Here is an 11,856-nt window from a genome sequence, read left to right on the forward strand (position 1 = left end):
AAGGTATTCGTAGTTAATAAAAATGAATCCGGAATTTTAGTTGCATATTTCGTATCAGGTTGAATATCGCAATTCACGTTGTCTGAATATCAATTTATATCCCAATGTCAAGGTATTCGTAGTTAATAAAAATGAATCCGGAATTTTAGTTGCATATTTCGTATCAGGTTGAATATCGCAATTCACGTTGTCTGAATATCAATTTATATCCCAATGTCAAGATTCGTGATTCTCAAAACTGTCTGTTTTAATACGATATTTACTTACTCCTTCCTACCCAGATGTATATTAATAAAAAGTTGTTTATATCAGTATTTATCATATTGAATAGGATTTATCATTTGATTCAAAAGTGTCATATCTGATCGTAAAAATCGGATATACAGAATCTTTTATCCGACTACGCCTATCATGTTGAATCAGAAAATCCAGATTCAATTATGTAAGTATTCTATCCTGTTCTAAGCAGCTTTCTCAATAAAGTAGCATTGTATCTGGTTGAATATTGATTATGATATCTCCCATATTATGATAAAAAGAAAATTCTGTTTCATGTATGCAAGTATCCCTTCGTGTCCTAACTCGTTTTTTCGAGGAAGTAGCCCAGTATCTCGTTGAATACTGATTGTCTGACGACTTCTATCATGTTGAATCCGAAAATCCTGATTCATTCATGCTAGTATTCTATCGCGTCCGAACCTGTTATTCAGTGAACTAGCACTGTATCTGTTTGAATACTGATGCGGTATATGTAACAGTAAATTGACTTAATCACGCACGTATTCAACAACAAATTGAGGTAGAAATAATTTATTTAAATTGCAGTCCAAAAACTAAAACATACATGTTTTCTTCGCATGCAAGGTAAACTAATCTTAGAAACAAATGGGCAATTAATGCTTACAGAAATGAAAATTACGTGTTACATTGATTTCTATCTTGAACAACTTAATTAATACAAATCCATATTTTAGACTCAGCTATATTAGACCTCTACATAGGTAAGTCCTCAAAACTACTATTGGATTTTTTTGCCTCCTCTTCTTCGGACGTATCTGAATGTTGAGAAATGTCAGAGTCGGCCTTATGAAGCTCTTCATCATCGTATTGAAAACCGCCTGCTTCTTCTTGGCGTTCATGCGCTGCTTCCGGGGTTTCTGGTGGTTCGTTCCCTTTGCCTTTGTGTGATCGTTTTTTATGCTGTTTCTTTTCTGTTTGATCTATACGAAGATCGTAAATTTTACTGGCGATATATTTTGACACTCGAATCTCCTGCAGATCACATTCTTCTTCAGTTTTGTTGATACTTAACATCCAGAAACGTAATATTTCTGAAAAACGTTATTAATAAATTCATGTAACAGCACAAATAATTCATTTTAGAGAGAATACACTCCTTCACACACATATACATACTTTTTATTGCCCCAATTTTTTTGCTGTCGAGAGGAGGTCGTGGTATCTCGTTAGGTTTTGATTTAATATTTCTATTCGACACCTTTCCGGATATTGACGAGTCCTTCAGAGTTCTAATTCCAAAAATTGCTATTGCCATATACTTCACGAATTTTGAGGCTGTTTTGCACGAAACAACCGCAGTGTCATATAAATGTACGGGTAGCCAGATATCATTTCCAAGATGCATCTATAATATTCAGACATTTTATGATATCACGAAGGACAACTTATACGGTGCCGATCTCAGAGAAATATCAGCATGTAATATTATATATTTTAACGTAATTCAGACAGATTATAAAATATTTCATAAGTATTGATAAAAAATTCCACATAACATTGAAATATTTCGAAATATTTCCAACATATTGCACGGTAATATTTAGATTATTTACTATCCCATAATATTTTTCAAATAGTACAAAATTTTTGATGCTGTGTTTAACTGATGACATAAGTTTACCTCATTATCGGTGTGTCGAACGTATCCCACAGGATAACAATCCCGATTTTGTCGCCCTTCTAAATCGATCTGTTCTCCGTTCATTATCAATACTGCAAAGTAATATTTACACGTATCAAGAAATATTGTATTGGCATTTATAATAACAATAGACATAACAAATTTTGAACATTATCACAAACTTTTTAAATCAGCCACTTCGTTGACTACTGTATCGATTAATTCTTTCATGGAGTTCATTTTAGCCTCTGTTGTGTTGATTACGGACTTTTGTAGTTCAATGTTTAAGGTTGTCAGTTGCTTAATTTCTGAATCCTTATTTTCAATACTTTGACGTAGTTTTTTTATTAATTCCAGGTGCTTGTCTCTTTCTTTTATGAAGGAACCATTACGATTAGTTTCCTTAATTATAGAAAAAATTATCACTTTTGGAATATATGTACAAAATATATATACATACATATAATGCATACGTTGATCTTTGCAAAACAAAATATTATTACTACATAATATACAATTTCGGCACAAAAGAATAATGAGGATAGTTTTAGTTTTCTTTATCTGTACATAAAAAAAGACAGGTTTCTTTTAAATTATTTAAAAAATTATCACTATTTTGCATAAACTTGAAGATGTATGTAAAATTACACTAGAAACATTAGCACTAAAGATTCAGCTTAACCGAATATGATATATCGTATTTAATTGTATTTATCACGTATCGGTTTGAAATTTCTTGTTTAATTATCACTATATTTGAATATGCGTATAAAATGTATACATGTAATGCTTACGTCAATCTTTGCGGTCAAGCAAGGGACCGCATTTTTGACATTGACACTTGGCCCTTTCTTTGTTGAACTTTCACTTTGTTGAACTTGCTCTTTTTTTTTGTTCTGTAATTTAATAATTTGTAATTAGTATATAATATTCAATTTTGATACAAAATTAGATGGAGTATGTGAACGAATTTTCTACGCATATAATTTTCTACACAGGTGTTCGAAAACCCTCTCCCAACATCTTTTATATATGGATAGAGAATAATGCACATACAGTGCAACCCTGTTCTAGTGAACCCCGCTCCAATAAATATCCCCGTTCCAATAAAGGAAATTATCCCGGTACAGTGATTATATATAGACATCTTCAAGTTTCCTCCACCAACTTTCCGTAACCCCCAAAAGTCTAAGCGAGATTTCTTATTTATCAGATAGAGCAATGACTCGTGTATGTTATTGTCGTTCCATTTCATTAGAAACTACATACCAAAAAGAAAGAATAATATTAAACGCACTTGTCGAAATTTGTATTCGCAGTTTTCATTCTAGTGCGACTGAAATGTGATAGTCCAGTGTCTAGTTTTCAGTTTTGACAAAAGTACTTACCCACGTTAAATATTTATTTCTAAGTGAACTATGCAATTTGGAATAAAATGGATTTACGCAAACAAATATATGATGCGAATAAACAGTGAAAACAAGTAAAAACAAATTTTAAACCTCGAGATTTAAAAGTTTTAGTAAGTCTTATATTACCGATTCCGCCAAGACATGTGCTTTCTTCTTGGATGCAATCGTGCTCTTCGAACATGTTTCTTTAGATTGTATTTTATTTTTCTGTGTGACAACAAATAAGTAATGTGCATAATTAGTTAGTGAATTATTTCCTATTTGATATATGCGAAACTTATGGTACATACTTTATTTGTATCCTTCCCATTGGAATGTCCTTCTCCATCATTTATTTCTTTTCCCTACACAAGTTACAGATAAAATAACTTTCTCGTTTTGATAGTCAATGTCTTTTAAGTAACTGATATTAAGAGGAGAACGTGATGTAACACACGCTGAAAATAAGGTAATTTTTTTTTAAGAAACAATTTAATGAAACCTTTTAAAATTTTAATATGTATTAAAAGTACATTTCTAGATATAAAACAAATATTTTGTAAAATGATGCATACATCAATAGGTATGATGACGGCTGTCTCAGCGTCGGACTTTGCAATCGGCGTGTAGAATAGTGCCTGTTGTACTTGTCTGAAATAGAAAATCGAAAATACTTTAGTCTTATGATAAAATTCCGCTATGGATGAACCTATTTGCAAAATAAAAAATGCAAAATTAAAAAATAACGAAACTTTGAAAAAATATTGTGATCGTAAAAATTGCAGTATTTGTTTCAAAGTCCCGTTATTTTTTATTTTACATTTTTTACTTCGCAATTAGGTTTATTCATAGCGGAATTTCATTATAAGGCTAAAGTATTTTAAATTTTCTGTTTCAGACAGATATAATACTGTTACAACAAGTGCTATGCTGTACGCCGATTGCAAAGTCCGATGCCGAGGCCTTTTAGACAGCCGTCATTATATCTATTGATGTATGCACCATTTTGCAACAACAAAAAATTTTCTATATCTAGAGATGTACCTTTAATACATATTAAAATTTCAAAAACTTTCATAAAATTGTGTCTAAAAAAAGTTCCCAAAAATTACTTTATTTTCAGCGTGTTATATCAGGTTTCCCCCTTAACTAAAAGTAAGAGGCATTTTGAGTATGTTTGTAGGTTTTTTCTTAATTGTTGTACAGATTTTCTTAGAGTATATTGAAATAACTTTTGAATTAAAAACATTGAAATAAATACAAGTATGGTCAGGATTGGGGAATAATTTTCTTTATTGAAATTATTAATTTTATTTTTTAGTCTACCTGAACTTTCTATTTAATTTGCAAATTCTTTATTGAAAATGCAAGTTTTTCAATAATGGCCAAAAAAGGATATTTTTTAAAAGTGCTAAAAAAATATGTAAAAAAATTAACTAAAAAATTTGGGGATTACCTAACTTGCTCCTAAATTGTTACATTTAATATATCATTGTGGGGAAGCTAAGTATCAAAACCGGTAGTTTCTTTATAAAAACCTCGTATTCTAAATACATACTCTTGGTAGAAAGCATATAGACTGTCTCCAAATGTAGCGTTGGTAACTCAAAATCATGTAGCGTATTCCTTATAAAAATGTACGAAAACTTTTTTTTTATTTATATAAAAAATCAGGAAATTACATTAAGTCTCATCTGCTAAAATATATTTCATTTTAGGGTTGTAGGTTGGGGTATATCGTCATTAACAAAGTATGTACTTACATCAGCATTTACTTTTCGAGACATGTGTTCCAACTTTCTTTGTAATATGTCTTCTTTTTGTGCCGCAATTTTTACAGTGGCCTATATACAAAGTGTGCCATTTTAAACGGTATTATATAATTTATTAATAAATATAAGACGAGTATACATATGTAATATTAGATTCAGGCTTCATAAACAAAAAAATTGTCTTAAAAAAATGTTATACACTATAGTTCTACAATATGGGCTTTTAGCTTATATTAGCTAGACTTATGGATTTTTTAACGTTTATTTTTTAAATTATTTGAAACATTTCGTACATAAACATAAAATAAGACGTGCATTTTTGTATATTATAATTATCTATTTTTACGAGAAATAATTGCATGCATAGTTTTTAACACGCGAATAATATTTACTTTGCCAGGTACCCAGATAACATGCATGTTGCATAAGACGTCGTAAAGATATCTTTAAGACAACTAAGATATCTTAAGATACCTTTAAGATATCTTTACGACGTCTTATGCAACATGCATGTTATCTGGGTAAAGATTATAGAAAAAAACCTTCATTAAAACTGATTTCTTTGGGTTAATTGTAAAAAATCAACTTTTTTAAAGTTTTCTTTAAAAAAAAACTGACAAATTGAACTATCTATACCTTATTCTTTGACCCTTTCTTTGGGTCACATTTTTCGTCAGAATCATCTGATGCAGTGTTACATAAATGCATCGGCATTCGTCTGAGCCTCGACTTTTCCACGATTGTTTCTACCTGATTCTCAGTTTCTGAATAAAAAATTATTATTTCTTTGTGTTAATATTGTGGATTGATAAAAAGCAGTATAGAAAAGGTGTTTTCCATTATTCGTTGCGAGTACTGAAAACGTCATTTCCTGTCATTAATTTTCTGTCAGAACCATATGCGGTTCAAGAAAGATGAATTAAATGATCCTAGAATAATGGAATGCACCCTCAATAATGTGCAATTCTGCAGTCAGTACAACAATAAGAAATACTTTTTTTTTATAAGAATTAAAATATTGTGTATATATACTTTTATGACTGGCTACTTTGAAGCTACACATCTGTAACAATACTTATTATTATTAATTAAATGCACTATGATGGAAAAAACATCTATAGGGAGAGTATCGTGACAATTTTTTCATAATTTATATGTATATATATTATTTTTTCCACATAAAAAGATAAAAGATACAAAATGTCGATTGAAAGAGAAATGAATATAACAAATCCTGCTGACTGAATATATATATATATATATATATATATATATATATATATGTCGCAGCCTTATTGCAAAAAGACTATTAACCTCTCTTTGCGAAAAGCCGCCCTTTTGCAAAGCACTAATCGTTTCTCAATAAGACTGAACGCACTTTAGGCTTTTTGGCACACATGGGCTGGTGCTAGGCCGGCTATAAGGCACTTTGCAAAAAGTCTAAAATACGTCAGTCTTATCAAAGAAACGATTAATGCTTTCGCAAAAGGACGGTCTTTCGCAAAAAGGCTAGCCTTTTTGTAAAAAGGCTGATTTTGCAATAAGGCTGCGACATATATATATATATATATATATATATATATACATATATATATATATATATACACTTTACAGTAAGAGAGAAAATACGTGTGTAAAATAATAACTTACCACCAACACACAACACCAAACCCTTGTACGATTTTCCATTCCATGCAATCTTGTATTTTGTCGTCTTAGAGAAACTATTAACGTCAAAATTTCCGCCGGAAATATTTTTCACTGGCACTATATCTTGTTCGCACTCTCCAGACGAACCCTCAAATTGCACGAATGCGTACATTTTTCTTATACGTGGTACTGAATCCCGTTGCTGATCGTTTTTTTCGACTTTGTATTACCTCACCTTCCCGATCGTTAAGCTTTTTCGGCCACTTTCAGCCGCTGCTTTCGGTTTGTGGATGATCTCGACTATTCTTCATGATAGCACGCGCGGGAAGAATACGGTCATTTCCATAGATAGTAGTAACGAAAATAGAGGGAAGCAGACAGCCAATCACATTCGGCTCATTTTATAGAATCCAATATGGCTGACGGGTATATGCACATGACGGTATGCATGTTGAATTTCGCGCGTAAACATGTGCCGAATGTCGATTGTTGGTTAACATTCCCTGTCAAGCGAAAGCGAAAGTTTCGCTCCAAAACACGGTGTGTGAAATCCAGTGAAAATACAGCAGACCCAGCATATATAATATTGCTAGTTGCGAAAAAATAAGTCATTTATTTTTATATTATATAGTCGTCGTCTATAATTTTCGCGATGTCATTTATTATGCAACTATAATCTGAATCCGTGCATTTAAGGTTAGTACAACATAAAGGTTATATTTTTGTTATCCCAATAAACAAAATAGTATTGAAAATACAAAAACAACGGACAAAATTGGAATTGAAATAATAAAAATGATTATACACGGCATGACAATTGAATTTATACTCCTTCTATTTAATTCCAACTGTCCGTTTTTGTTTTTTCAATTCCATTTTATTTACTGATAGATATAATAATCTTTTAGCAGTTCAACGCAAAATGGATCGTGGTACAAATAAACGCAAGCATTACCTAAGTTTTTTGGATCCCGACTACAGAAGCTCGTCGGTAGATCCTCGGACGCACAAGCGTTGGAACGAAATAAGGTTCAAATCAGGAAGAAATCGTGATTGCATTGATGCTGCTAAATTACAGCAGGACGGCGATTGTCCATCAAGTAAGATATTTTTAATAAATTTCATGAAAAGTATATTTTTGGGCTTATTGCTACGGATATACGTATATTCCTCTCGCTTACCGCAGATTTATGGAAATATTTAACACGATTCGAGTGAGACATATCATGTTAGTACAGATTGTAATTTAACAACAAAATAGATGTAGAGAATCTACTCTATATATGCAGAAATTTTATTTCTATAAACATATTTTATTATTTTGTACTTTAATTCCATCTTGAAACCTTGAACTTTGAAAAATTATGTGAATGAAGATAGAGTGACCGGATATAAATTAACAGGACTCTCGAAGGAATCGACACATGAAATAAGTATAAAGACACATTGAAATTACACCTTTGCATATTTCATTCCGAAGCCTGGAAGAATATACAATTGAAATTTCAATAGAAAGTCTGTGCCTCTCCTGCCGTAAATGCCTCATACGTAGGAATTATATGTCAATTTTATTGACAAAACCAAAGTTTTTCTTTTGCATTAACAAAATTTGTGTAATATTATATTAAATTAAATTTGAAAGCCCGTATTCCATATGTACATATACAGGTCATTTGTGACATGGTCTGCTCAAATTATACGGGCCCTTCTATTTTCACATAATATATCATAATATGTCAACCATATGATATTTTCCTACAACATTAAACAATTAAATACATAATTTAAGAGTTACAATAATGTACGTTTTTTCTAGGTACTTCCAATAGTCCGCTGGAAAATCATTCAGAATTTGATCTTCCAGTTTCAGAACTGGTTTGCCTTGATGTTATGTCAGATGTAAGTCTAAGAGAAATCACTTAAACTGAATATTTTATTATCATTTATTTGAATAAAAAACAAATAAATTGTCCAAATATTAATGAAAAAATTTTTCTGAATTGATGACAATAAATAGAAATTTTTTTGTGTTGAGAAATTTTTTGTACGACAAATTATTTTGTATATCACATGAAAAAAGTGTACACATAACGCAATTGTGGTCATAGCTCTCAATAAAATGTAAACCTTTCAACAAATATATTATACAGTTATAAAGAGTATTAACTCAGCAAATACAGAATATATAACTGCCATATAATAAAAATATAAAATATATATATTTACATATGTTATATAACATTAGACTGTGTTTGCTGGGAATTGTAAATGTACTTTTAACTTCTTTTATATATTCGTACGTTTTTTGACAGGATACAACTGCTCTTCGCTTTGCTCATAAAAATGTTATGAAGCGCAGTTTTGGTGATAAGCATATGAATATGAATGATGCGTCCACAAATGATAGTGATCAACCGGAGAATCCATCATTGCCCCGGCCTTCTTCGATTGACAGCAGCGTTCATCTCCATGAAGAATCAAATCCTACTTATTATGGAATGGCAAATGACACAAGTGACGATTCTAACGATAGTTTAGATGACTCTGATGAAGATATCGACAATAGAAGAAACTTTCATGATAATCTGCTTATATTTCCTGCAGCTGGAATAACAGTATCCGATGTCATAAAGATGACCGACGGTTTGTCATTAAGGCATCGCTTTTCATGCGAAGCCCAGCTTGCAATTCTCGAGTTAATTAAAACACTGGCAGGACCTCAATTCAAGGACTGGGACGTCAGTTCTTATCGAGTTACAAAGCTGTATAATCCGCCTTTGCAAAAAATATCATACACGTTTTACTGTTCGGAATGTAATGTCACCTTGCTAGAATCGATAAAGTCAACCAATTTTTCGACGCAACAGATAATTTGCGATAAATGTGAAAAACTATATGCTTTAACAACAGAAAGTCCTAATTATTTTATAAATCTTGATATAGAATATCAAATAAAGTTGCTTCTACAGCGAGAAGATGTGTTTGACGATTTAGTTAATAATTTGGAAATGATTGAAAATAAAATACACAATCGAAATGAAACAATATGTGATGTGTACGACAGCGAAACGTATAAAAATTTGTACAGAGAAAATCGGTCAAATGCGTCACTGATTACTTTTAACTTTAATACGGACGGTGCACCTCTTTTCCGAAGTTCGAAACGAAGTTTCTGGCCTATTCAAATTACAGTCAACGAACTTTCACCATCTTTGCGTTTTAAAAACACAATTGTATGTTCTCTGTGGATAGGATCGAAGGAACCATCACCGCAATTTATGAATCTGTACTTGAATACTTTCGTCAAAATGATACTTCGACTAATGAATCGTGAATTACAATTAACAACAGCGAGTGGAAAAACAAAAATGATAATTGTAAGACCGTTGAACGCACCTGTCGATTCGCCAGCACGAGCTTTGGTAGCAAGTAGGTTACAGTTTAATGGGCATTATGGTTGTAGTTGGTGCTATGCGTTCGGAAAACATATTGACACAATGAGGTATCCAATGCTAACAAGCGATGATGACGAGAATCCTTCGTTGAGGACGCATGACGAATATCTGAAAGATGCAATAAACGCCGCCAAATTACACAAAATTGTCAGAGGCGTAAAAGGACTCACAGTTCTCTCGAAAATACCATCATTCGATTGCATTTGGAACTTTCCTTTAGAATACATGCACACTTTTATATTGGGAGTGGCCCAGCAAATGTGGAATATGTGGATAAGTAATCCGAAACATCAATTCTATTTGTCTAGAACAAAACGAATAGAAATAAATAGACGATTACTCGCTATGCAACCTCCTCACGAAATTCATAGACTGCCCCGTTCATTAGTCGATGCAGCAAAATGGAAAGCGACGGAATGGCGAGCATGGCTGCTCTTTTATTGCTATCCCTGCTTAAAAGATGTTTTAGACGACAAAGCACTTGATTCGTTTATGCTTTTTTCTCAAAGTATATATCGCCTTCTTCAATCCGAGATATCTGTATTGGATTTGAAAAAATGCGAAATAGATCTCATGCGTTTTGTAGGCGAAACCGAAATCTTCTATGGAGAAACCGCAATGACTTTTAACGTACATGTTATCACACACGTTGTACAATCTGTTATAAAATGTGGACCTTTATGGGGTAACTCTACGTTTCAATTCGAAAATGGAATATATATATGCAAGCAACAATTGAATGGACCGAAAGGTGTATACCAACAAATGAGCAAGAAATTGTTGCGTTTGAGCATATTTCAAAGTACTTGTGAAGGCAATACTTTTCACTCAAAAGGTGCTCTACAGTTTTCCCAAAATTTATTTTCTCATCGGAGATTAACTAAGTATGTTAACAGCAACCTCAATGATGTTGTATTTATAGGTGAAGGTGAATTTTGCACGGATCCGAGAGATTGTTCAATATTACGCGATGACATTACTGTCAAAGTATATAATCGATGTATTTTCCGCGGATCCGTTTATCATAGTGTAACATATACTCGCCCTAAAAAAACAAACGATACTATCATTTTACTGAAAAATGATACTGTTTTACAAATTGTTGGTTTCTATCGCGACAGCAAAGGCTCAATATTCATTAGAGGTCACACGCTTATTGTTACTCCAATCAGAATCAGCAATAGTAAACAATACACGCAATTTCAAGAAATTGTTGAAGAAGTACAAGTACCCATTATCATTCAGTTTGAAGATATAAAAAACAAGATGGTGTTAATAAAGTCAAGGATAAGTAAATACGTGTGCGCCCTTCCAAACACATTTGAAACACAATAAATTATAAAATCTACTCTGAAAAAATTGTTCAAACGCAACAATTTCTTGCTCATTTGTTTAATATGTAATTTTATTGCGTTTTAATAAATATACTATTATTGAAATTGATATTAATTCTATAATAAATAAATTTATTTAATAATATACCCAGTCGTCTTCACAGCTTGTCAACACATGAATGCAAATTACATCCTGAAGATATCCAAACAGAACAAAAAGATATAATGATATCAAAATGTTGTCAAAATGACTCCAAAATGATTATTAAGAGAACTTTTCGATTAATAATGAGTCATTTTAATGACACTTTGATGTTATCATGACTTGTTTTG

At 31.8% G+C, this 11,856-nt stretch overlaps 2 protein-coding genes across 2 annotated transcripts; one reads left to right on the forward strand and one right to left on the reverse strand.

The window, feature by feature from the left end:
- Window positions 1-557: 557 nt before the first annotated feature.
- On the reverse strand, window positions 558-6,906 carry LOC139824384 (uncharacterized). Its single transcript, XM_071796916.1, has 10 exons — window positions 6,735-6,906; window positions 5,721-5,848; window positions 5,076-5,156; window positions 3,624-3,677; window positions 3,460-3,540; window positions 2,716-2,817; window positions 2,104-2,323; window positions 1,922-2,013; window positions 1,417-1,645; window positions 558-1,331 (listed from the first exon to the last, which is right to left on the reverse strand). The coding sequence occupies exons 1-10, from the start codon at window positions 6,904-6,906 to the stop codon at window positions 994-996; spliced, it is 1,497 nt and encodes a 498-aa protein (XP_071653017.1). The 3' UTR covers window positions 558-993.
- Window positions 6,907-7,289: 383 nt separating this feature from the next.
- On the forward strand, window positions 7,290-11,850 carry LOC139824383 (uncharacterized). Its single transcript, XM_071796914.1, has 4 exons — window positions 7,290-7,430; window positions 7,643-7,834; window positions 8,551-8,633; window positions 9,047-11,850. Exons 2-4 carry the CDS (start codon window positions 7,657-7,659, stop codon window positions 11,522-11,524), a joined length of 2,739 nt encoding a protein of 912 aa, XP_071653015.1. The 5' UTR covers window positions 7,290-7,430; window positions 7,643-7,656; the 3' UTR covers window positions 11,525-11,850.
- Window positions 11,851-11,856: the final 6 nt, after the last annotated feature.

The sequence above is a fragment of the Temnothorax longispinosus genome, unplaced genomic scaffold (assembly GCF_030848805.1).
Source record: "Temnothorax longispinosus isolate EJ_2023e unplaced genomic scaffold, Tlon_JGU_v1 HiC_scaffold_349, whole genome shotgun sequence".
Lineage (NCBI taxonomy): Eukaryota > Metazoa > Arthropoda > Insecta > Hymenoptera > Formicidae > Temnothorax > Temnothorax longispinosus.